At 47.2% G+C, this 27,179-nt stretch overlaps 1 protein-coding gene, 1 long non-coding RNA gene and 2 pseudogenes across 3 annotated transcripts; 2 read left to right on the top strand and 2 right to left on the bottom strand.

Moving 5' to 3' along the window:
* The first annotated feature begins 572 nt into the window (after positions 1 to 572).
* On the top strand, positions 573 to 3,251 carry LOC125545851 (uncharacterized). Its single transcript, XR_007300309.2, has 3 exons — positions 573 to 698; positions 801 to 874; positions 2,982 to 3,251. It is a non-coding gene; the product is annotated as an uncharacterized LOC125545851 (long non-coding RNA).
* Positions 1,331 to 6,381, bottom strand: LOC125545850 (potassium transporter 5). Of its 2 annotated transcripts, XM_048709894.2 has the most exons (9): positions 6,125 to 6,369; positions 5,443 to 5,665; positions 4,969 to 5,217; positions 4,554 to 4,604; positions 4,188 to 4,448; positions 3,969 to 4,021; positions 3,603 to 3,717; positions 3,258 to 3,512; positions 1,331 to 2,687 (listed from the first exon to the last, which is right to left on the bottom strand). In XM_048709894.2, exons 1-9 carry the CDS (start codon positions 6,296 to 6,298, stop codon positions 1,708 to 1,710), a joined length of 2,361 nt encoding a protein of 786 aa, XP_048565851.2. In that variant the 5' UTR covers positions 6,299 to 6,369; the 3' UTR covers positions 1,331 to 1,707. The 2 variants fall into 2 exon arrangements, with proteins under 2 accessions (XP_048565851.2, XP_048565850.2); XM_048709893.2 differs by having other exon boundaries at positions 3,258 to 3,717; positions 6,125 to 6,381.
* Positions 6,382 to 7,846: 1,465 nt separating this feature from the next.
* LOC147981230 (uncharacterized) lies at positions 7,847 to 12,242 on the top strand (annotated as a pseudogene).
* A 13,888-nt stretch (positions 12,243 to 26,130) lies between these two features.
* LOC147981229 (uncharacterized) lies at positions 26,131 to 27,179 on the bottom strand (annotated as a pseudogene).

The following is a 27,179-nucleotide window of genomic DNA, read 5'->3' as shown; positions in this document are numbered from 1 at the left end:
TTTCTAAAAACTTGTATTTTTTATGTTTATTTTTTCTATACACATTGTACATTTTTAATACACATTTAATATATTTTAAATACAACATTAACATTTTTAATACATGATCAACATTTTTTTCTATACACATTTAGCATTTGCAAATGCTTGATTAACATTTTTCAAATATAAAATTAACTTTTTTAATATATCATTAATATTTTTTCTATACAAATTTTATATTGTTCAAATGCTTTATTAACATTTTTGAAATATTAAAAATTTTAAATACATGATCATCTTTGTTCACACGTATTTTATATTTTTCGTATACATGAGAAACACTTTCTATATGCACATTTAACATTCTCAAATGCTTGGTTAACATTCTTTAAAATATTGTATGTACAGTAATTTTTGTAATAGATTTATTTAGAATATTTGGAAGTATAGTCAAAAGTAGAAGAAACGAGAAGGAAACAACAAAATGATGAGGCTGTGGCCTCTCGCGTCTTAGGCTGGCTCATCTCGCGAGGCTTCCCTACGTCTCGCTATAAGCGAGATATAGGATGGCGCACAGGATGGAGCAGCCTCAAAAAATTAAAGGCGCCACAGGAGCACCGAGGCGATCGGCTGGTGGCTCGTCGCCGCCGTCTCTCTCTCGGTGGCCGGATCCTCCCTCGCGGCGGCGCTGGCGCGTGCTTGGCTCCTGACCAGCGGTCTCTTCTCCTCACCCGCCATCCTCGACTCGTTTCCATTTTTCTTCTGTTCCAACTTCCAACGCTGACCCAAGCATCCTTTCCTTGCGAATTATCGCACAGTACTGGTGGCAAAGGGAGGCAGCGATCGGTCTCTATATGCGTGTGGATTCGCCCGGGTGGAATGGAGTGCATAGGTAAGGATACGATACGACCTCGCAGTATTTGCTTCTCGTGACAAATGCCTGTGACATGTTTGATGGAATGCCTGCCGGGACCTCTTATTCTCAACTTCGTGGGCTGTTTGGGATCGACTCATGTCGAACTAGTTCTGTGAACAAATCCGATGCTTTCTTGTACTCGTATCTCACGGTTTCCCCTGCTGATTTCGGACCTCAAATCGAGCAGGGCGATAAATTTTTGATTTGTTTGCTGAGAACACAATGTCTGAAGATAACTGATGCACATTTGTTTAATCCGCACTTTGGGCCTTCCATTTCTTACAGTCACACGGTTGGTGGCACAATTAGTTCTTCCTCTTTTTGTCATGTTTGGCAAATCTTTTGACTTGCCTCGGAAACAAAAACGTCTGAAGTGCAAGTGCTGGCCGCATACAATCCGTAACATGCTGTATACACAATTTGAGATGAATGTACAAAAGCAATACTTTATTCTTCGTTTAACTTTTGCCGGTAGGTTACAATCTTTGTGTACAACTGCACATACTAAGATTTTGAGTTTTCCAAAAAGAAGGCAAAGAGTTGGCCAAACTAGGGGTTTGACAGCTATGCATACTTACTGCTAACAAACACTTATACAGTATAATTTCCCTAACAAAAATATTATATGGTAAATACATATTGCATGTACTGTAGTTTCACCACTTGTACGCGGAAACTCTGTCCATCCTCTGCTGTTCTGTCAGGGAGACTGTTTACGCGGTCACCATCTTCCTCTGCATATCCTTTCTGCACTCGGTACTAAGAAAACTGAAGCTATTGTCAATTTGATCAATCCACTGAGCATCTCTCTAGATCTCATATGTCATTCCCACCCGCAGCAGCCTGTTATGTGGAACACATGTGATCTTCTCTGGTTGCCTGAAGTTCTTCCTCATGAAATTGTAGGCGTAGTCAACTATTATTTTCTTCACCAAACCGGCATCTTGCTCTGCCACCACGTTAGTTTCTCCCAGCAGATGGACAACACCATCATCCATCCCTCTCTGAATAAACTCTATCTCATCCATTAACCCGTTCACTGGGCTAGCAGTGATTCCATCTAAAAACCTTTTCGGCAACCTTGCGTCTTGAACTTCAACAGAAGGCTCCATTGCATCTCCTGATTCTTCGAATGCATTATCTTCTCCTTCAAGGGAATGACTACTTTCGCTGTAGAGTGATTCTTGATGGATGAATTGCTTCAAGTTCCCAATAAGCAAGTTCTCGAACTCTCTTGGATCTTCTACTTTATTGTTGTAACCATAGCGCACCACACATCGGAATACCCTGTATTCTCTTGGCTCCACGTATCGGAAGAGGAACCTCTCATTTGTTTCTATATTGCTGATTGGTAAGAACTTTATTGAGATAATCACAAGAACTGAATGGATGGAAGGTACTTTTTCTACCAAATGGGGCAGTATGGGTGGGATTCCTTGCACAAGCTCAGAGTACAGAACGCCTATTCCTGGCAGCCTAGCAAGATTTCGCCTTGTTGCCAACTCGGCCACATAGTTGTTTGACACTTTGTTCTTGAGCTCGTATTTGTACCGATGAACATGAACATAGTGCCATGTGCCCATTATAAGCATCAAAATTGCTGCAAAACCTAGTGGCAAGTAGCCACCTTCTACAAATTTGTAGAATGCTGAGGATAAGTACAGGAGCTCTGCGCTGCCAAATATTATTGGAAAGAGTGCAATCCACAGCAGACTTGTCTTCCATATCATGGCCATTACCAGTGTGACTAGAAGTGTTGTTATGAACATCACAAAGACGACAGCAATACCTGCACATATGATGATTATATTATTATCATAAAACTGATACTCCATTATTACTGAAAGTAACAAAGTGAATTTCGAATGTGGATAATACTTGTTAGTTGTTACTTCTTTGATTTTATAAGAATAAGTTGATGGGTCATGATGCCATTGGAATTTGGAAGAATGGACCAATCTGGTATATTTTCATCAATTGATCAGGCTATGCAGACATTATCACATCTTACATACAAACTTTTATATTCTTGCTAAATTCCACAATTAGCATATGATGATTTCACTCTTTCTGGATTTGGCAGGTTAAGCAGCAATGGCAATATAGCATATTTGCGAGTAACGTACTACTTGCCGACAATCTGGGCAAATAGACGAGCGAAAACATCATGTTATGAGCAACTTCGGTGCATCTATGTTTATATTGAAATTTCAGGTGAAGACTACTTAAGAGAAATAACATGCAACAGTTGTGTAAGGGAATAATAGAAGCATGAGATGTCTCAATCTTATAGCAGAAATGATCTTCAGGTAATGAATTATTTACTCCTTTCTTTATATAGAGTTGAAGATTTTCTTACCATATGCATTGCCGATCTTGTCTGTAGTTTGGAAAATAGCTGTCACAGCTACACATAAGATCATTAATGCATAGTTGATCTCAGGGATGTAGACCTGCCCATGATACTTTTTTGAGGTGTGAGTGACACGAACCCGTGGAAAGCAACCAAGAACTTGGGACTGAGCAATGATTGCAAAGGCACCAGAAATCATAGCTTGGCTTGCAATTATAGCAGCAGCCACGGCCACCACAAATGTTGGCCAATATAATGGACCTGTGACAAAATAAATGAGTTTGTTGTTAAATATTAATCTTTCAGTGCCTAACTCATTCCATTTCTTAGCTGATCCTCTTATGATCTCACCTGGGATTGATTTGTAGAATGTATCTGCAACATCTTCAGGGTGGATGCGAAGATATGCAGCCTGACCCATGTAAGCAAGCAATACTGATGGGAGCAGAACTGCAGAAAAGCCAATCTGCAGTGCAATAAAAATTTATATTAATTGTATAAGTGGAATAAATGGAAAATCATGAATAAGATTAATTGCAAATTTATTGATCGTGGAAAGTAATTTTTTTCATAATACAGTTCTATATAACTCGAAAGGATTTATTTTCCATAAGCATGACTGCACAGAGTTTATTCCCTCTCCAACCACCCTTTCTGTGCACGCACTCAAATCAAAATAATGAAAAGGCTAATTATTCAGATGAGTTGCTTGATTACCTGAACTGCTCTCACATTGAAGTGACCAAGGTCAGCAAACATTGCTTCGGTTCCTATTTCACAAAAGACACAATATCCATTTTCAGGACTTCTGAATAAACAAGGAGCATTTATTCCTTTTTCAAGATCAATGCAGCACCTTGTGGGCCTATTCTATTAGTTCACATCTTAGGGTGAACAATTGCAGAGTTCTGTATTGAACTCATGACATGAAAATACCTGTAATGCATAAGATAACACCTCCAAGCGAAATCCAGCCGTCCTTCCCATTTCTTTGGAAATATTCCACTATGTATTGTGGGTTGAATGCTTTCAGAATTCCAGTATCATGTTTGATCAAATTATAAATCCCAATGCCGGCAATTAAGATGAACCATATAAAGATTACTGGGCCAAATGTGTAACCAACTTTGTCTGTGCCAAAGCGCTGGACAAGAAAGAGGACGATCAGAATGCCGATTGCGATGCCAGCAATTTGTCCTGTTGATGAGATCAAAAGAATCAAATAAAACTGGCAACCTAAGATAGTGACATGGATGTAACTTTCACTGCTAAACAGGGAGATGCATCCTATGATGGGTATACCTTGAGTTAACGACTTTGCTGATTGCTTGATTCCGGTAACTGCACTAAGCACTGCAACATAGTAAAATACCAAAAACTTTGTTAGCTAAGCTGAAAGCAATCATGCTTATGAATATATTACACTGCAAATTGGGTGTTTTATCATCTAGCAGAACAATAAGCTGCTTCAATACTATAATCTGGATGGTAATTTCTCTGTTTCATATTTTATCTGAATAATAATTATTTAGCATGGGCATGTATTTAATTAGTTCATAAAGTAGATATGGCACATTATTTGTTCAAGTGTCCACATGTTTTAACTATCCGTTGCATTGCGGGTTATTTTATACTGACCCCCTTTTCCTCCCTCATGAAATCCTAATTTCCCGCAATGAAATTCGGGAGATGAGCTTAAGAAAGAAAGGATGCTCACCTGAAATACATGGAGTGAGCACACCGTCACCAATAACCATTGATGTTGCTAGAATTGTCACTAGGAAAAGTATGACCTTAAATTTCGGGCTGTTTTCCATCTTTTCCTTAATCCAATGAGCCCGCTTGACACGATTTGTGGGGGACTCTAACTTGTAGTGAGAGACTGTTGCATCTTCAGCCTGCTGGTTTGGTATCAAGCTAATCCTAGCATACCGAGATATCAAGGAATAAAGTGCAAATGTTCCACCTGCAAAGGTTGTGAATTCATAAGATATGACAAACTCTCACTTGATCAAAATATTGTTTGCATTTACATGGTCTCACATATTTTGGATTTTCTTTTTTATGGAACTAAGTGCTTAATGCTCAGACCCTAGTACTTCTAATGGTTGTCAGTACTCTGTAAACATACAAGTCTTCTCTATAAACATACAAGTTTTGTCCAGAAGATAAGTGGAGGGTATTTACTTACCATCGCCGTTGTCATTAGCTCTCAAGACAATGAAGCAGTATTTCATCAATGGAAGGAGAAGCACAGTATAGATAATCAGGGACATGACACCAAGGAGGTCATCTGTGTCCTTGATCCCACCAGTAAAGGTGCTGGAGAACACATAGAGGGGTGAAGTTCCCATGTCCCCATAAACCACACCTAGGCTCTGGAAGGCCAAGTGCAGTGTCGTCGCCCAGCCAACCTGCTTTGCGGTAAGAAAGAGAGCAAAATCACAGTCAGATTGCAAATATTACATTCACCTCAAGGAAAGCAGCTAATTAATATGCTTAGTTGTTTGATTATGCAAGCTTATAAGATGCTAAAGCAGCTAATTAATATGTTGGATTGTTTGGTTATGCAAGCTCATGATGCTGAAGCAGCTGGTATGTTTAGTTACTTCACATAAGTGACAAGTCTACCATGATGGATTGACATCATAATGCACTAGTTACTTGTAGCAGCCGTCCTTGACAAAACTATGCTGTCTGTAATGTTACAAGTGCAGACTGTTATCTTTCTTTGAAAATTCCTGGTTTTGCAGTCATGAGAAAGTACCCCATCATAACAGGAATCGGAAATTTTTGATGCAGTTCCCTTGCTTGTATTGTAAAAAAATGAAGATTTCTGTCGAACCGAGGAAGAGAGCAAGGGAAGAACAGACCTTGGCCGCATAGCTGTGGCCGCCAGGAATCTTCCCGGCCTCCATATGCAGGGAGTCGAACCTCTGCAGCCTCCTCGGCGGCGACGGTGGCGGCACCTTCACCGACGCAAACGCAGAGCCCGCAGCACCCCCTTCAGCAGCTCCATTGCCGTTGGTTATCAGAGGCTCGGCCATCCTGGAGGTACGATGATGATCTCTCACTCTTGCCGGCCTTCTGCGTTGGTCTTATTTAACAATGACTTGCTTTTATAGGCACGCACTGGGTAGGCCCAGGATGACAAGAGGTTCGTTACTTTTCTCTGTAAACCGCGTGTGATCTGAACCTGTGGTGATGGGGTATGTATGAATGTGGTATCCTCGTGCAACCAACAGGCTTCTCACTGAATGCTGGTGAAGTCAAATATTGTTATCGTTCGCTTTAGTCAGTCTCACCGGAGCCGTCTTTCTACGCCGCAGCTGGGAATCTTGTGATCTTGAACGGCTAAGCTAACCAGGGAAGGTGGCTACGGGGGATGGCACGGTGACTTTTCTGCACGAGCAGCTCTTGTCACCTGGGACTTGTGAGCGTAAGTGCCAACTTGTGTTTCAGTTCCAGTTTATCTCTGCTTGCTTCTTGACAACTGAAAGAAGATCGTTTTCTAGCATCATCTCAATGTTGAATATGGTTAGAAAGTTAGAATACGGGCACTGTTGAATATGCACATCATGAAGTAATCACCATGTCTCAGATGAAAATAAAACGGTATAAACACAGATTTAAGTATTTAACTGTTCATTGAACTCTGTACTGAATTATCTGCTGTAACCTTTTTTATTTTCAGCAACAAAAAAAGAAAGAAGCATCTGTTCCAACAACATGCTTGCACTGCATTAGCAAATGTTTACTCTTCTTCTAAGCCTCATTTGGCGACCCATTTAGGAGAGAGGGGCTGCGACGTCTCAGCAGAAGCCAGCCACGCCTGCAAGTCGTCTCGCCATCGGACCCGTCAAGGGTTTTGAACAGTGTGTAACAGACGGCCCAAATCGGCAGCCAAAAGGATTGACCCGCGGTGCCGTGCGCCCGACTCGAGCAGCCATTCTAGGCGAGCGGAAGATGACAGCAGGCCCGGTAGTTTCAACTCCCTTTCGCGCGATGCGGATGCGATCCTCCATGGCGGAAGGCGGGCTTGACCGGACACACTGACTGACCATGTATGCACGCATGCTTTCTCGCGCACGCAGGATCTTCCCGGAGAACGGTCGTCCTGATGGTGGCATCCCAAGCGATAGGCACTTGCCTCGCCAAAGCGGCCTTGCTCTTTTGACCGCTTGCACATGCACATGCGCGTCATCTCATCACATCACAAAGGTACGATGTCTTGGACTCTCTTTGCAATTGCACGTCCATTGTTGCTTGGCTTTGGCTGCTTCTTCTCCTGCCAAAACTTTCCAGGCTTAGTCAATCAGTCTCCGGTGCGTGTGGCATGGGCAGTGGATTTAGGAGCGAGCAAGTAAACGCCGCAACATCGCTGCTGTGCTGCTAGTGTTCCGCTGCCAGCGTAGCTTATGGTGGTTCTACTAGTAAGAGCGTCTCCAGCCGCATCCTCAACCAGACCCCCTCAGGTGATATTTCGGCCGTCGGCGCCGAAAAATCGGCCCAGTCACGTCTCCAAAGACCCTTTTTTCACCGGCTCGGGCCGAAATTGGCGCCGACGGATCCAGACCGAACCCGACGCGCTAGGGGCGCTTGGGGCACCGACCGAATCGTTTTTGGCGCGAAAGTCTGCGGGCCCTCCTTGGCAGAGACTCGGCTCTTCTCGACGCTTCGTCGTCCTCATCGCCTCGGTTCCCATGGCGAATCAATGCCAAAGCTGTCGCACGCTGCCGCGCCGGTCAGCCTCCTCCATTGATGCCTCACGGGCGGCGCAGTGAAGACCGGATGACGCGCGTCCCTCGCCCGCCACGCGTAACACGGCGGCCAGCGTACGCGCGGCGCCTCCGCCTATATAAGCCGCCCCCCAGCGCGCCGGTGACGCACAGACTCTCCACCGTCGACGCCCCGTTCCTCCCCGTCCCTCCCTTTTCTCTCACCGTTCCAGTTCAATCATGGCCGAGCGCTTCCCAGGCGACGGCGCGGCAGCGAACGGCTTCGGCAGCCGCCACCTCCACGAGGACGAAGCTCGGCTCCTCTATGAAGCCGAGTACCCGGTCCCGCCGGACATGCGGGTGCCCGGGGCGTGGAGGATCAGCGTCGGCGGGGTCCCGGTGCCACCACCGCCCACCGGAGCGGCGCGGCGTGCGGAGATCGTGCGTATCCGCGCCTCTCTGCCGCAGGCGGCGAGGGAAAGCGCACGGTACATCCCCGACAGCCCACTGTGGGAGCCCTACTTCCGCCGCCGCCACGCCAAGCAGCTCGAGGCCACCAATGGCGTCGTGCCCTTCGGGAGGCTCAACTTCGAAGGTCGTCGCCTATGGTGGGGCGTGCCCGGCCGCACGCTGGAGGCCGTCCTCGAGTACATCGAGGGTCGCAACACGCCCAGGCTGGAGTACCCCCCCTCCCCCGCCCTTCTCCCGCCGGCGTGAGAGCTCATGGACGCCGAGGCGCATGGACCCGGGGGCGTCCTCCTCCTCGTCCGACCGCTCGACCGGCTCTCCCAGCCTCCGCCCCGTCCAGCCGGAGCCCCAGGGCACGCCGGTCAGCCACCGCACCCGCAGCTCCGGCGTCCGCATCGCCGACTCCTCCCGCACCTCTGGCCGCCTCGTCCTCGTCAGGCCAAAGGCGGAGCCCGGCCTCCCCGCAGAGTTCGAGGCCATTGTTCGGCGCGGCTTCTCTGACGAGGAGGCCCTAAAATGGGCGCGGGACGACTACCTCCGCGACGAGATGGTCCGGCAGCGCCGAGCCCTGGAGGAGATAGCCGCCCGCAAGCGTGGGCGTGAGGACGAGCACGGCGTGGTGATCCTCGACAGCAACGAGGACGAGGACGCCCCCGGACCGTCCAACCCGCCGCGCCAACCTGGGGAGGGGTGTAGCAGGGACGGCGGCTGCGGAGGAGGCGACGACGACGATGACGGCGGCGACTACAGGAAGTTCTACAGGCTCCTCCGCATGTAGAGCTTCAAGGGCAAGGAGCGGCGAGGGCGACGGCGGGCCGCGGCGAGTAGCGTTTTTTTTGTAATTTTTTTTAAATATGTATGAACTCGCCAAAGTTTGGATGAATTTGCGCCTAGTTTGTGGTTTTCAAATAAATCATGGGCGTCGCGACTGGGGACATCACGCCCCCAGCACGCGTTTTCGCCGGTGCGCCCCCAGGGGGCGATTTTTAGCGCCTCCTGAGGGGCCAACGGCTGAAGATGCTCTAAGTATAGCTCATTTTGGGATGCTGATTAATCAAGTGCGTGCGGGAATCTTTCGCCTCGGTATTTCGAACTGGCAAAAATCTCCATTTTTGAATTTTGCTTTTGTAAGAAATAATTTTGGGGTTTCTTGAATGGAAATTGAGGAGGAGGCCTGCTTTTTTTTTAGAAAAAGAATCACTTGCTCCTTTAAAACAAAATCAATAAATATCACAAGAGGGGAAACAGTAGGCCTGTTGACTTCACTTGCTGCTGGTAAAGAAAAACAATTTTGCTTGAAAAATCATGGGCATCTAATTTTGCTTGAAAAACATGACGTGATGGTCCATGAATGAATGCTCGCTTGCTTTGCTTGACGGTTGTCCTTGCTGGTGTTTTGTCATCTATGTATTGAATGATGCTCGTGCGTATGAATTGCGATCGTCCTATATAGCTTCAGCCATCTTCCTTGAATCTTGACCCATCGCCCAAACCCTACTTGCCACTCCCATGGTTTTCGTATATATAGGAAAATTGGGCTACTTTTCTGATGACGTCACTTTTAAGCCCATACGGTCACATTTTTTTAGAATTCTCGTCCAACTTTATTAATGCATAATGTTCATAGGTACAAGGGTATCATCATGCGGATTACCCAACCAAACATGGCATCCTATGTTTAGATTACATGCAAACTTGGCGAGATTGTGTGCTTCAAAATTAAAATTCCTATGCTCGGCAATAAATTTACAAGATTGAAACCTAGCCTTGCGCTCCAATATTTCATGTAGAATTGCACCGTGACTTCCTTTGGAACGTTGCTCAATGTTCTTCACCACTACCTGACAATCTGAGGCAACACAAAGCTTCTCCGCTCCTAGATCCTCCGCAAGTGAGACATAGCCTCTTGACAGCCCAAAGCTTTTGTGCTCCTCTTTCGATGGACACATTAAGGCAACACTTTCCGTAGATTTAACTACAGTAAGAGACCTCCTCTACAGAGTGAGCCACCATGGACCAGAATAATAAGGACGCAACGGTTTTCCTGGTTTACGGGTCATGGTTGACCGGTCCATAGTTGACCGGATGACCATTGACTTTTCAAGAAACATCATTTTTTAAAATTAGGAAATTAAGGAAAGTTCCCAAAAATTCAAAAAAAATCACTGAATTCGAAAAAAGTGCGTTTTTGTAAATTAAATCACGAATGTAAAAACTTTTGTGGCTTTTGAAAAAATGTCATTGATTTGGAAAAATATCCTTACTTTTAAAAAATCATTTAAATTAAAAAAAACTGATTTCGAAAAAGTTCACCAATTTTGAAAAAATGGAAAATTTGTAAAAGTTGGTAAAAATAGGAAAAACTTCGTGGATTTGACAAAAAATGTGGATTAAAAATTCATCAAATTTTAAAAAAAAACACGAATTTGAAAAAGTTCACAGATTTTCAATAAAAAAATCTTGGATGTGATAAACTTCGCAGATTTTGATAAAAGAAAGTTCAGAAATTTGGATAAAGTTCATGGATCCAATAAAATTTCATCAATTAAAAGAAAAATTCACATGTTTTGAGAAAGGGCACAAATTTGAAAAAAAAATGAATTCAGGAAAAGTTTGTACATTTTATCACATCACAGAGGCCTGATGGTGGCGTCCCAAGGGATCGGACACTTGCCTGACCAAAGTGGCCTAGCTCTTTTGTCCACATGCACATGCGCGTGATCTCATCACATCACAGAGGTACGATGTCTTGGACTCTCTTTGCAATGCACGTCGACTTGTCACTCGGCTTTGGCTGCTTCTCCTCCTGCCAAAACTTTCCAGGCTTAGTCTCTAGTGCGTGTCACACGGGCGGTAGATTAGGGGGAGCAAGTAAACGCCGCAACATCGCTGCTGCTGCTATGTTCCACTGCCGCTCTGCCAGCGTAGCTATGAAGGCTTTAGTGGTTCATTGGGATGGTAATTAAGTGTACGCATGAATCTTTCGCCTCGATATTTCAGTGACAAATTTATCTATTTTCAATTTGCTTTTGTAAGGATTGTTTGGCGGTTTCTTGAATGGAAATCGACGAGGGGGGCGCTGGCTGTTTCGATACAAAATTCAACAAGAAGTACAAAAATCTTTCTCTTGTTGAATTTTACTTGCCGATGGGCATTTATTTTGCTGGAAAAAAAATCTCAATGACGCGACGATCAATGAATGAATGCTCAAAATGCTTTGCTTCACGGGTTCTTCTTCTTGGTGTTTCGTCACGTATGCATTCAATGACGGCGTGTGTATGGTGCCATAGCGGCTATACAGGTTGCGATCATCCTATCCCGCTACAGCCATCTTCCTTGAATCTTGACCCATCGCCCCACCCCCACTTGCCACTCCCTTGTGAATTGCGATCAATAAAGGGATTTTTATTTTCTAGGATTAATCAAGGAAAGGCTGAAATCACTACTTATGACTTGGGAGTACCCCTTGCAAACATCATTCCCATCTTCGCTAGTGGTGACAAGTGGCGTATTGTATGTCGTTTTACCCTTTTTCATATATTTGGTTTTTCAAAAATGTTTTATCTCTTGAACCATGTGTCCAAATCACAAACTGTTTACATCATTGGATTTCTGGGTGGAATTGCTTGGATCTATTCGCCGTTCGTCTTTTTCGTGCGTCTTCAGGTTGGATCCTTCTTATATACATTCTTCATCGGCGGCGGTTGCTGATTAGTGCATTGAGTCTATGGAGACTTAGCACAACGAGTTCCCGACTGTCTACTACAACAAGGTTTGTCCGGCTGCGGCGAGGGAGGGGCGATGACAGCGACGCGCCTTCGGCTCGCTTCAGTGCTTCTAGTCGTCATTAGGTGGTCTACGGATCTGAATGTAATTTTTATTATTTTTAGTGTTCGTTGTACTACCACGATTGAAAATAAATAGATCGAAAGTTTACAAAAAAAGATCTCATGTTAATAGATTTCTATGAACTTTTTTCACAAATAAAGAAAAGGAACCGAAGGCATAGTTGTGCTTTTTCAGTTTGTTTTGGAAAGCACAACAAGCATAAGCTCCAATTTCCCATTGTCAAGAAGCGTTCAGCGGGAGCACAGCTTGTGCTTCTCACTTTTCAAAAAGCACAACTGTGTTTTACATTAGTTTCAGGGAGCACAATTGTGGTTCTCGCGGGAGCACAGCATCTGCTATTCTCTTTTCCAAAATCATAGTTGTGTTTTTCGTCAAAATTGTACGGAAAAGTACGGTTGTACTTCTTATGAGAGCACATGCTGTAATTTTCACGAAAGCACAACTATATTTTTCCCTTTCGAAAAGTATAATTGTGCTCCTTGCAGAAGCACATGCTATGCTTCTCACGGAGATACACTTCTTCTCAAAAAAAATGCCACCTAGAAAAAATCTAGCCAAAGCCTGAAAAAAAATCCCAAAATGCATGCATGAAAAATACATAATCCCAAGGTTGCGTTCAGAGCGCAACATGCGGCGACGACTGAGCACACCACTTTACACGCTCTCCCAAGAAAGGAATTTTCATTTGAACAATGCTATGCACACGACACTATACACACGATTTTTGCAGGACATTCAAATCAGGTCGTCCATGCATGGTAACATGGTAACAGACGGCAGTACACAGCTAGATGTGCCTTCCTGCACAAGTCGTACACAGCTTTTTTTTTTTGAGGTGTAGTCGTACACAGCTATTCGTCATGCTGCAACTGGGGTCCTCTTAAACGACGCTTCAGGCGCCCTTTCGTGGAAGTGGCGCTCCCGCAGGCCGGCCCAACGCCCTCGGTCACTCGACTTGTCACTTAGCTGGCCACTTCCTTTGCTCGTTCGGTTTGCTGTTGACCGTCAGTCTTTGACTTTTGGAAAAGCAAAAAAAATCATGAATTCAAAAAATTTAATGGTTTTGACAAAATGTTCATCAATTCAGAAAAAGTTTCCGAATTTCAGAAAAAGATTCAAAAATTCAAAAAAGTTCACAGGTTTAAAAACAGTTCACTAATTCAAAACAACTTCATGGCGGTTTTGAAAGAAAAAACGTTCACAGATTTGAAATGATTACATCAATTTTGCAAAAAAGAAAAGTCATGAATTTGAAAAATGTTCATCGATTTTGAAAAAAATACAAATTTGGAAAAAGTTAATTGATTTTGAAAAACAAATCACTGAATTCAAAAAATATAACAAGAAAATGTTCAAGGATCCGAAATAACTTCATCGATTTTGGAATAAAATAGGAATTTGGAAAAAATCATTTACTTTGAGAAATAAGTTCACAAATTTGAAAAAAAAATGGCCAATGTTCAAAAATTAACTATATTTTTGCAAAAAGAAAAAGAAAAAGTACAGGGATGTGAAAAAAAATAGTTCACAAACTTACAAAATATTCACAATTTCTTAAAAAATCAAATTTTAAAAAGCTCATGCATTTGATAAAATCGGAGAAAAATAAAAAAATGAAAATAAGAGAGAAGAAAACCAAAATAAAAATAGAACAAACACTTGTTCAAGAAAAACCAGAAACAAAAAAATGGAAGCTTCCCAAAACCCGACTATGCGTTTCTGGAAGCTTCTGAAAACTGAGAGGAATCTTCTTCTCATGTAAGTGAACGCTCGATGGGTCGTATCAATTATTCTTGAAGGAATGGAGTGGGGGGGATGCTATATAGGATTGCCTGTAAACGACGGTTAAGGCGCCAAATAGGCGACAACAGAAAAATGAGCTTCCTTTATGATCAAGTAAGCCCAAATAGGCATATTAGGCAATGCTTTCGGTGAACAGCAAGTCTAAAAAAACTTTTGGTGAAAAGCATGTAGCACACTGCCAAGCCTAGTGAATGAGTACTGATGTGGGCCACTATCTTTGGCAAATCCTAATTGGCGCGTATGGAGCGCTACCGCTAATTTTCGTAGCTGGGTCGGCCATCTAAGTGTTTTACATTCCTGTGTTGGGAAGCTTCCACAAGCTCCTGGCCTGGTTTTGGAAATCTGCAGTTCTACCTTTTCTTCTTTTTTTGTCTATTTTTCACTATATTTTATTTGTTTTCCTTCTGGGTTGCCCATTCCTTGTTTTAGTTTTCATGAATGGTTTTCCAAATCAGTGAACTTTTAAAAATATCATGACTTTTGTTAGATCCATTAAATCTTTCAAATCTAGGAACATTTTTTCAAATTTGCAAACTTTTTTCAAATCCATGATATTTCTTTTCAAAATCTATGAACTGTTTTAGAATCTGTGATTTTTTCAAATCCGCTATTTGTATACAAATTGTTTAAAATATGTTCAAATCTATGATTTTTTAAATCCACAAACTTTCCTGCATCAGTGAAATGTTTTAATGTAAATGATTGTTTTCAAATTTGTGAACTTTTTCCAAATACATGAACATGTTTTCAAATACATGGAATTTTTTTAATCCGTAAAAGTGGTTCAAATCCATCATTGTTTTTTCAAATCTATGAACTTATCTAGAAATTGTCAATTTTTGTTCGTGAATTTTCTATTTTTTTAGTGGATGAATTTGTTATAACTATATAAACACCTGTGGAAATACCGAACGAAAGAAAAAAATAACGAACCTCCTTTTTTGGGGGCAAAAATAGCGAAACTCGTGAGGAGACCGAGCAGGCACAAGAGAGGGAAAGGTGGTACTATTGGGCTGCGGCCTGCGAGTGAATCTAGCGGGTGATCCTCACTCGCTAAATTCATTCGGCCCATTGAGACAGATGGGCCATTAAGACAGCAAGGGTTTTAATAGCCCTCAATACCCTTATGCTGCTGATAGGCCTACTGGGCCAGAACGTTCTTGCAGCAGATAATCTTTAACGAACTTCATCTTTTCTTAATCTCCATCTAGCTTTCTAAAAAGAAGCTCATTCCATTGGCCCCATTAGTGTTTTCTTTGGATGATCACATTCTGTTCTTATTATTAGGACAATACGAGTGGTGTCTTTTCCCCATAATCTATTGGAGCACCGCTCAAGTGCTGCCAAGTTATGGTTATAACCTCCCATTCCCAGCTCTATCATTGCGTCCACTACCTCCTAATGAACCGAATTTTTCATGCTCCCAAAGAGGATTATCTCCATATTAGGTAAACCTATAGAAGACCATGCTTTTATTCTCATTCTTCACAAATAAAAATCTCGGCTTTCCCGAATTGACCGAACCCGGACGATCTGACCTTGTAATTAAATTACGGCCGGCCTCGCTCCACGAAACCATCTGAGGATATGCTCGTTGCTCATGGGTGTCCCTTTCGACCAGGATGTCACCACAAAAAAGGGAATTATATTTGTGTCCCCTGCTAGCAGTTAAATATACACGTCGCGGCCCCACGGAAATGAAAATATGCTGCAATTGGTGGTGGAATTCCGAAGGACAAATTGTTTGTGCCTTGTCTTTTACACAAGTGGACGGGCTCTGATTGTTCTTTCCCTCACGCCGAAGGCAACCAGCTCACTAATTCCATGCTCCCTTTCGGTACATTTTGTTCTTCGTTTTCGCGCACGTGGCGATTCCGAGGATGGTGCGTCTAGCTAGAGGTTAGAGGGGATAATCGCAAATTAATTAATTAAAAGTCGATGGGGAGTCGGCAACCAGAGCATCGTCGTCGTCTGAGCTGTGTTTGACTCCATTTGACTATACCTCTCTACATGTAGTTCATGAGATCCTCCATCTCATATACAGGCAGGCATACGCGTAGAGGACTTCGTAGCCATACGGAGATGTGTTCGACACTTTGACTATCTGTATACGTGCCCTCATGCCTCCTGCGCTCCTGTTGACAATTAAGCAGGCAGTGCGTGCGCGGCATGTAATTGTACCAAGTCAGCTTAATTACTAAATGTGTTATAAAATAAAAAAGGATAAATTAGCGAAGGCGGTCCATCACGCTCATCTTTATGTGCAAGCTTGTAGTAAAAGTCAAGACTTGAGCAACAAGGGTTATCCAATGGTCTAATTCTAAGTATCCCTGTTGTCCAACTGATTTCACATATGATATGGGCAGCAGTTCGGTGATTAGGCAACGATGAGGGGGACATAATACGGTCACGTGGATGCCAAGGGGGCACCAACCTGTCGAAGTCGAAACACGATAGGTGGGTACGTATTCCGTAAACAAATATAAGGCCAACTCCACCGCGTGACCTCATCTTGTCCGGCCCCGTCCATTTGGAGTAAAATGGACAAACGTTGCAGCTCAGCGCGCGATGGCCCGGACCCATCTGATCCGTTTTGTGTCCGGGCCGACCCATTTCGAGCGCAAATTTGCATCGGGTTTGGGTCGCGGCGGACAGCGGACGGGCGATTTGAATGTCCACGTCGGGGCCGCGTGACAGGCGACCACCTACCTCCCACCCGCCAACATAACTGCGCACGGGCGGGTGCACTACTAGGAAAAGGGCTAGTAATGGCGCACCAGTTTTGCCCACTAATGGCGCACTGCTGGTGCGCCATTAGTATCACGCCACTATTATTTCTTACTAATGGCGCACCCTAGTGTGATTATAACAGTGCGCCATTAGTGTGCCATTAGTGTTGGGTGATGCGTCATTAGTGTGATTATAACAGTGCGCCATTAGTGTCTTGTGTGGTGCGCCACTAGTATGAATATTAGGGATGTTTTTATTTCTGATATTTTCACAGGTTAAAAAATATTAGAGATAACATACAACACAGATCTGCTTAGCTTACATACAGGGGGCCATATGTAACGATGTTACCTGCGTCCACCAGATCATATCCAACACACAAGTTTCATCATATATACATACATAGCCAACACATAGTTCCATCGTTACATATTACAAAAGTTTCACAATGTTCATTCAACACCGTTATCCATCAATTCACAAAAGTTTCACATTGATGCAAAATAAAAACACAAATGGAAAAGAAGCACTCCATCCATGCAAGCTTCCGTGAATTAAATCAAATCTGCAAAATGATAAACAAGAAGTTAGAAGAAGAAGAATAAGAATAAGAAGAATAAGAAGAAGACTATAAGCTTATTATGTAAACTTGATCATTTTGTGCTAACATAAGTAATTTTGAAGCTAACCTATAGGAAACTAAGCATATAAGCTCTAAGTTAGCATATTAGAGCCAACTTAAGTAAAATGAAGCTAACCTATGTCATTTTGGATAAGAAGAAGACTATAAGTTTATTATATAAACTTGATCATTTTGTGCTAACATAAGTAATTTTGAAGCTAACCTATAGGAAACTAAGCATATAAGCTCTAAGTTAGCATATTAGAGCCAACTTAGGTAAAATGAAGCTAACCTATGTCATTTTGGGTAAGAAAAATAATAAGAAGAAGACTATAAGCTTATTATATAAACTTGATCATTTTGTGCTAATATAAGTAATTTTGGAGCTAACCTATAGGAAACTAAGCATATAAGCTCTAAGTTAGCATATTAGAGCCAACTTAGGTAAAATAAAGCTAACATATGTCATTTTGGATAAGAAGAAGAATAAGAAGAAGACTATAAGCTTATTATGTAAACTTGATCATTTTGTGCTAACATAAGTAATTTTGGAGCCCTCCTACTCCGCGGCTTCTGCAGCCTCTCTTTGCTGTATTGCCTGCTGTTTGCTCTTGTAAGCCACCATTGAGCTCGCATACTTCTCGACTAGATCCTGCCAGATCCAGAGGAAGCAACCCTGTGTTTGGAGTGGGATTATATGCCGTAATAGGTGGGAAAATTGGAGGGCTTTTTAGCGAGCAAGATAAATGCGCACCTGAACCCCCCTGTAGCATTGGCATCTGACCGTCTGCCTCGATGGGTTTCCGCATATGAGGAAGCGACGAGCACGGTTGTTCGGCGTGTTTGCGGTGAAGACAGTAGCCGACAGACTACACGCGCACAACAATGTGGATGGGGCTTCGCTCCACTGCTCCGGCGAGCTCTGTGTGGCGAATGATGCCGGGCTTGTCAAGGCGGTGGTGGAGCTGAAGCTTTGGTTGCTACTCTTCAGCTGGCTGTTTGTAGCCATTGTGTTCTTGGTGTGCTAGGTTTTTCCTTTCCTATTTTGAGGAATGGTGTGCTAGGTATGGCTTACGTCTTGGGGTCACATGCTTATTTATAGCATCAGCCTCTCAAATGTTGGGTGCTTGTTTGATTGATGGGCCTGGCCTATTAAGATGATGGGTTTGAGTATCATGGATGGGAGATGGTTTGGGCCTTGCGTCTAGCTGGGCTTGTGGGCTCAATTTGTTACTCCTGGTTCCTAGGCTGTACCCGTTCTGACATATCTATGACACACTATACTTTGTGTCAATAGCCACCAGGTAAGTGCATGTGTGTCAGGGCCATGTGTCGGCCGTTGCATGCATGCGTAGCTACCACCATGGGTACCAAATTATTTTCGAAATAGGTAACTAAGTATATATATATATATCATTTTGGAGATCTGACATACCTGACATAGTTCAGTTCTCATTGTTCTTCTCCTTCTCCTTCCTCAGCCTGATGCGCCAAGAGCAGCGAGGTGGTGGAGGCAGTGGAGGCAGCTGTGGGATGTAGTCTTCTACCACAATTGGCGTGGTCATGTCGCCCAGCTGTGAGATCGCCGGCGCCACCACCGGTGCGTGGTAATTGTCAAGCACCACTACCATCGCGAGGCCATCCTCAGCCACCACCATCTCTTGCCCATGGTCAGCCACCACCATCTCTTGCCCATGGTCAGCCACCACCATCTCTTGCCCTTGGTCAACCACCACCAGCGCTAGGTCATCCTCAGCCTGATGCCCATCGTCATCCTGCAGCTCCTCATCCCCACTCTGCTCCTCTTCTCCCCCACTCCAGTCCGGATCATCCTTCTTGTTGTCTTCGCTGCTGCCAGAATTGCTGCTGCTTCCGCTAAGGCCAGAATCGCTGTTGCTTTTGCTACAGCCATAATCGCTGCTGCTTTGGCTGTAGCCAGTGTCGCTGCTGCTGCTCCCATTGCCTGTCCAAATGCAACAATGACCGTTAACAATCGATGTGAGACAAAGCCAAATATGGAGGAATAAGAAGAGGCAGAACGCACTGGCATCTTCGTCTTCAGCGTAGCGCATGCGACACATAGTCTTGTTGAAAATCTTCACGATGAGCATTGTGGCGTCATCGTCGTGCCTCAAGAGAAGAAAGTACCCGGTCCGCAGGTCGTAGGCACTGTATAACTTCTCCCAGCCACGGCACAGGTACATGTGGCCCTCCTCGATCACCAACTCCACGTCCCACAGCCTGCGAACCCCGCTGCCGGCCTGTCGGAGCTTCACATTATCTGGCGGATCTTCACCCAGCATCTTCATAAAAGCGTCAGGCAGCCTCTGCAATTTGGGACAAGGAGTGATGTAGCAAACAACAGAGTTATCATAATGAGATGGGTGAAGGGGAGATATCTCGTTTTATATACCTGCCTCGTGGCTGATACTGAAGAAGAAAGTATGATAGTGAAGAACTCAAAAGCATCCAACTCGTACTCCGGTGAGGCAGAGCGGCGGTGACTGCTTCCCCTCATCTCTGATAAGCAGCAGAAGAGACCAATTAGTACCCTTACAACATTATAGCAGCATAAATTTTGAGCAGAAGATAATCAACATTAGTTGTAAGTACCCCATATGTCCTATTTTTAGCAAAGTCATGCTAAAATTCACGGAAAATTTCAGCATGACCTTTGCTGAAAATAGGACATATGGAGTACCCGAATTTGCCGGAACGGAAGTTAATCGACATTCCGGCAAACTCAAGGGCCTCTTGGGGTACCTGCAATATCATTATCCCCGCGTAATGAAGTCGCCAATGGGTCATTTCAGAAGATCACAAGTAGCATCATCACAAGTACAACATCATCTATAGCTTTATATTAACAAAGCATCAGCACATATACAAAAGACCACTTATGCCAACAGTATGGTTTATATCAGATTCGGAGTTAGAAACAGGAAAAACCGGTGCTTCAAAGCCTACTGGACATAATTTACATCTATCAGTACGGGATGTCCTGACTAATTTCAAGTGCTCACAGGTGAACTTGTACCATGGATGAGCCTAGTGCTTCATTAGTCAACTGAACAGAGATAACAGTGCATAACACCATACATAAAGTGATGAGCATACATACTACTGTCCAAGCAAATTAACTGAATAGTATTGTGTCAAGTTCAGTTTAAAAATTCAGTTACCGCTTGAGTGATTTGACACCAAAAATTACAATGACTGTATATATTCACTGTACAGGCTGTCAAGTTCTATTTCAGCTCAAGTTTCATTACAACACAAACATTGTAATTCATCTGCTCACGGAAAATTAATAATCAAAATCAAATTGCAATAGGGGTCCCAGGTTTGACCCCATGATACGTGCTATCCTCAGATTATTCCTCTTCTGAACAAACCATCATGCATCATTTTCTAACCAAGGCATAGCTCAGGAAAACCACTTGCTTTGACCAGAACTAGCTGATTACCCCAAATCTCATGGTAAAATTAGCAAGGCAAAGCATTTCTCTTACATGACCATAGTAAGAATGACACACTACATATAATCTGGTGAGATAGCAGCAGCAATCTCAAAAAAAGCAGAGACATCATACATACCACCAGAGCATCGCCCACAGACATCCAGGTACATAACCCACTATTATTGCCTGTAAAAAGGCCTAATATCCACTAGTATTGCCTATTGATCATATACTACCTACTCATATTTTATTCGGTCATTTTACCAGTTGTTTAACCACAGATTCGGGTCTATCTAGGAGGTTAGTCAATGTAAAAATTGAAAAGCTAGCTAGCAGTACAGTAAGCAGAAGCAGCTCAGGCAGGCGCAGGGGCACGCGCGGGACGGCAAGCAGGGCCGGCACGGCTAGGTGCGTGCGCGGGTGTGCAAGGCAGCGAGCGGCCGCCGGAGGCAGCAGCGGAATAGGGAATGGTGGAGACAGGGAGAAAGGAGGAAGGAGGAGAGGTACCTGGTCGCCGGAGGGGTCGGGGTCGGCGAAGGGGTCGGGGTCGGGGTCCGAGCTCGTCCGGGTCCTCGCTCGCCACGGTCGAAAGAGAGCAGGGGCCGGTGGCGGAGGACGGCAGGGGCAGGCGGGGTGGGTGCGTCGGGGCCGCGCTCGTCGGCTGCTGCAGGGGCCGGAGGAGGCCCTCGCTCGTCGGAGGGAGGAGGAGAGGAGAGGAGCGGGCGGCGCGCGCTCGGCCGATCCCGTTCGGGGGGCGCGGGGGCGGCGGGGGTGGAGTCCTGCGGGGGTCGGGGCGGCAGCGTCGGGGCAGCGCAAAACCACAGCGGCGGCGGCGGCGACGGCGTGCAGGCGCGGCGGACGGATGGGGCGGAGCAAGGGGGCGGCGGCGTACGTTTGGGGTCGAGTGGGGATCTGGCGAGGGAGGGAGGCCACATAGTGCGAGGGGAATAGGTGGAGTGGGGGAGGGTTTGCAATGGCACACCTCCCCCTAGTGCACCATAAGTACGACGATTCTAATGGCGCACCTCCCCCTGGTGCGCCATTAGAATTTTGTTTTAATTACTAGCCCGACTAGTCAGGTTATATTCCACCTAACCCTATCTTCATCAGAACACGCCCACTAGCCCGACTGGTCAGCACGCAGCACACACACTAGGAGGTCTTGGGTTTGATTCCCAGGCTCCCCAATTTTTGTTTTTATGCATTTAAAATGTTGTTTGATATTTATTTGTGTTTAAATATGTTCAAACTTGTTTAAATCATAACAGTAATATTTTTTATTAAAAAAGTAATATTTTTTAAAAAAATATCATCAAATTTGTTATTTGAAAATATTTATGAATATGAAAAAATATCATCAAATTTATTATTTTAAAATATCATCAAATTTGTTATTTGAAAATATAATCAAATTTGTTTTTTTTTTGCAATTTCACTTGCATTCATTTGTGACGGTGGAGCGGGCCGGGGAGGGTGCGGGGGAGAGGGTGCGGTGGGTCGTCGGCGACGGTGGAGTGGGGGGGGGGTGCGGGCCGGGGGTCGGCGGCGGCGACCGGTGGAGCGGGGGAGGGTGTGGTGGGTCGTCGGCGGCGGTGGAGTGGGGGAGGGTGCGGGGGGTCGGCGGCGGCGGCCGGTGGAGCGAGGGAGATGGTGCGGGGGGTGCTCGGCGGCGAGGGGGACCGGATCTGGCGAGGTGCGGGGGAGAGGGCGCGGGGGGTGCTCATCGGCGGCGGTGGAGTGGGGGAGGGTGCGGGCCGGGGGTCGGCGGCGGTGGCCGGTGGAGCGGGGGAGGGTGCGGTGGGTCGTCGGCGGCGGTGGAGTGGGGGAGGGTGCGGGGGGTCGTCGGCGGCGGCCGGTGGAGCGGGGGAGATGGTGCGGGGGGTGCTCGTCGGCGGCGGTGGAGCAGGGGCGGGTGCGGGGGGTGCTCGTCGGCGGTGGTGGAGCGGGGGCAGGTGCGGGGGGTGCTTGTCGGCGGCAGTGGAGCGGGGGAAGGTGCACCACACATACATGCGCCATTAGTAGTTTTGCAAAAAAGTATTAAAAATAATTTTTATACTAATGACGCACCGTGGCACAGTGCGCCATTACTAGTTTGAACTAGTAATGGCGCACTATGCGACGGTGCGGCATTAGTAATTTTGCAAAAAAGTAAAAAACAAAAAGAATACAGTAGTGGCGCACTCAACGGTTGGTGCGCCATTAGTAGTTCTAACTACTAATAGCGCACTTTGCCCGGATGCGCCATTAGTATGTTTGAAAAAATGAAAAAAAAACATTTTGTTATTAGTGGTGCACCTTGTGCCTGGTGCGCTATTAGTGTCTTACACACTAATGGCGTATCTTCACGTGGTGCGCCATTAGTAAATAGTAGTGGCGCACCACTTCTCTGGTGCGCCATTAATGTCAATTTCATCTTTAGCCCTTTTCCTAGTAGTGGTGGCCCCACCTGTCATCCGCACTGCGAAAGGTCGCCGTCCTTCTTAAATGGGAAGCCGTGGACCGGTCGTCGTCCACAGTTCCCACTCCAGCCCCTCTCTGCCCCCTTGAAACCCTACACCCTCGAAACCCTAGCCGCTCCCCATCGTCGACCTCACCGGCCGGCCGCAGCCATGGGCCTTTGGAAGCACGACCGCGAGGTCGGCTCCTCCTCGGGACGCCGCCGCGGCTCCGTCAAGAAGGAGGAGCCCGTGTCACCGCCGCGCTCCTCCATTCGAGCCCCCGCGCCTGCCCCTTCACTATCGCGCCTAGGGCCGCCGACGAGCGCGACCGGCGGTACCTGGCCGTCGATGTGTGCTGGCGGTACTGGAAGATGAGGACGCCGGTCCCGTGGAGCGAGTGCACCTCCCCAACAACTGGTACCTCTCCGCGGACCGGGTCCACATCCCGCCGGTGCCAGCGAGCGCCCGTGCCAGGCGGATGAGATCGAGCGGCGCCGTCGCCTCCTCCCCGACGACCTATTCCACGACGAGAGGTACGCCCCCGACTCCGTCCTATGGGGCACTTGGCTCCAGGACGAGCACGACGTGCGACGCGCATCGTACTTCGCCGGCACGGTGTCGGTGCCGCGGCGGCCACGTCAGGAGGTGCGCCGGCGTACGCGGGTGCGCGGCCTGACGCCCACGCCGTCGCCTTCCCCATCGCCACCTCCACCTCCTCGCATGACAGCGGAGGAGGAGGCCCGGATCATGGCGCGTGTCATGGACGACTCTATGTACATGCACGATGAGCGCCAATGGCCGGGCCTCGAGGAGATGATGGCCCTCTCTGCGGCCGGCGACGTCGCCATCCCCGAGCCGAAGGAGGAGGTGACGGAGGAGCCGCCGGTGGCTGCCTTCCACTCGGCCTGGTGGGCCAGGGGTGGACCTGGTCGTGCACGGCGGAGCAGATGGCGGCCGCCGCGGGGGGCAACTGGTGCCCCACGCTGCCGCGGTCACTGGAGCGCGACGCCTCGCCTTGGGAGGAGGTGGTGCAGGCACCGGCCACCTTCCAGCCCGCCGCCCCCGTGCATCGCGGACCGCCGGCCCATCTCTGGACGCCGCCGGACTACATCGACCTCTGCAGCGACGACGACGACATCGGTGACCATTGATGACGGTGACAGCGACGGCCAGGGCATGGACGGGCAGCGCGCGGGCGGCTTTTTTTTATTTTGTTTTCATTTTAATTATGCAACTGGGCCGTTTAAGTGCGGCGTGAAACTGGGTCGTTTTGTGGCCGTGACCTTTATATATATTAAGTTTTTTAAGTGCATTTATTTACTTTTTTAGGCATTTTATTTAAGTTTTTTGTTTTTTTAATCACGTCCATCCCGGACATGATTTGGGGTGCGGCCGCGCGCTGGGCGCACCCACGATCCAACGGACAAACGCGGACATGGACGACCGCATCGCCGCCCCAAAGGGACAAAATCCGGCCAAACCGGACGTCCATTTGGGGTTGCGTGGTGGAGTTGGTCTAAGAGCGTTTAGATCACTATTTTAGTGATCTAAATGTTTTTATATTTTTCAGAGGGAGTATAATCCTCCTTGTAGTTTGAACTTTCAGCAGCTTTGCCTTACTTATTCTACCGTTTCAAACTATGAGACCGATCGTGCAGCCTACTTATTGCAGATCAACGAGGAGGACGACGACTAGTCATCTCCCCCGGTGAGGTGCGGGAGTAGCTAGCGCACACCAGTTTAGTTGAGGAGCAACGTCAATGGATGGACCGGTCTCTCTCTCTCTCTCTCAATTAGCACCCGTCAATGCCAGGGCTTAACTGCGACGGGCGACCGAACCAAACCAGCCATCATCCGCCGTCCGCCATCCGCCAGGAAAAACCTGCATCGATCGTCCCCGGTCTAGCATAAAATAATGGAGAAAGCAGAAAGAATTTGAGTGAAAGAGAAAAAAGGTGAGGAAGGTAATGGCGACAGGAACCCGAGACTGGGGAATTAGGGGCTGCATCGACGGGGACAGATTGATTTCGTTGATTCTTGATTAGTGGTGGGGCAGCGCCAAACCATGGAGTGCACGCGAGCACAAGCTCGATTGGTTTTCAATCGACTGAAAAAACAATCGCCTTGGCCGGCCGGCCGCGACAAAAAGGCGGTCAGAGGCTAGTGGTTGCTCGGTCAAACCGCAAGGACGTGGTAGTATGATATTTTTTGTTAAGGGAAACACGGATGATATTTTTGTTAAGGGCTACACTGGATCAAGATTCCTTGAGAGAGAGAAGAAAAGCATGGTTTGTATAGTACTCTAGATACATAGTACGGACAGTCTGTTGTTGGCTGTGAACCATGGAGTTGAGTGGGAAGCACTGGTGCAGGTTTGGTGTACATGTCTCTTCATGTTGGCAAGTGCTACAGCTCCACTTCTGTAGTTAGTATATCCTGTAAACAAAAGAAAAGCATGGTTTTTAGTACTCTAGACTAGATGATCAGCGATCGTAAGAGCAACTCCAACAAGCCGATCCAAACGGAAGGCGCTTTTGTTCTTTTTTTATCTGTTTGGATCGGTCAGACGAACACAGATGTCTGCTTCCGCGTTTGGATCGGCGCATGCGCCCAACGCTGGCCCGATCCATTTTGACGGCGCTAGAAAAAAAAATAACGCATGTATATTAAAAAAGAAATACAACATTAATTAAACATAAAGCCGGCCACGAAGGCCGGCGAGAGTCCACGCGTCCACATTTGCATTTTAAAAATATAAAAACAACCTAAACTACGAGGCAGCGTGCTGCCTTAGGCGTCGTCGTCGTCGTACTCGAGGTCCGTGAGGTCGATGAGCGTCGGCGCCGGCCCGGCCCAGGAGAACGTTGTGTTCCAGAGCGCGGCCATGTCGGGCGCAGGCGGTGCCGGCGCGGGGGGTTGTGCGGCCGCTGTGCAGCCGCGGCCTGGCGCGCCTCCTCCTCGGCCTCGCGCTCCTCCTCCTCGAGGTCGCGCTCGAGCATCTCGAGGTACTCGCCGTCGCGGCGCTCCTCGGCCACCCGGATCTGGCGCCAGTGATCGAGGTACACCGCCTCCTGCGCCGGCGTCGCCCCCATCCAAACCGGCGGCGCGCGTACCTACTCGCGCACTACTCCCGTCCAGGAGTAGCGCTCGATGGGGGACGGCTCCGGCTCCGGCTTCGGCTGCTTCTCCGGCTTGACGAGGCATCGGGGAGGGGACGGCGGGGCCACCGGCGGCACCACGCAGTCGCCCGCCGCGGAGAGGGCAAGTGCCTGCGCCATCGCCGCCTCGTAGCGAGCCTCCTCTTCCTCCGCCGCCTCCGCCCTGCACCGCTCGTCCTCCTCGCTCTCCCGGTAGAAGGCCGCAAGGGCCGCCTGGTAGGTGTCCTCAGTCGCCTGGTCCTCCTCGCAGATGATGAGCGGTGGCGGCGGCTCGCTCCGGTTGACCTCGCGCACGCCCCATCGTCTCGCCTCCTCGTGCTAGAAGGCGAACCACCTCGCCCAGTTGGGCGAGTCGGATGCGTAGGCGGGCTCGCGGTGCCGCTCCGGTGTCAGCAGCGCCCGCCGATGCCGCACCTCCTCCGCGTGAGCCCTAGCCGTCCGCGACGCCGCCGACACTGGGATCCTATCTGGATCCAGATGCCAGTCATGCGGTAGGGTCACGTCGGGGTACGGCAGAGACTGGCGGTGCCGCCAGTGCCACTCTGCCTGGTGCACTGGCACGTTCACGCGCTGCCTCTGCCGGCGAGGCGCCGGCGGAGGCGGGAGGAACTCTGCGGGGAAAGGGGTGGCGGGGGCCTTGCCCTTGGCATTGTTGCTGCCGGCGCCGGAGAAGAGCCCCAT

Source organism: Triticum urartu, chromosome 3A (assembly GCF_056163025.1).
Source record: "Triticum urartu cultivar PI428250 chromosome 3A, HENAU_Tu73, whole genome shotgun sequence".
Lineage (NCBI taxonomy): Eukaryota > Viridiplantae > Streptophyta > Magnoliopsida > Poales > Poaceae > Triticum > Triticum urartu.
Note: the sequence above shows the minus strand (reverse complement) of the source record. Positions and strands in the feature narration are given on the sequence as shown.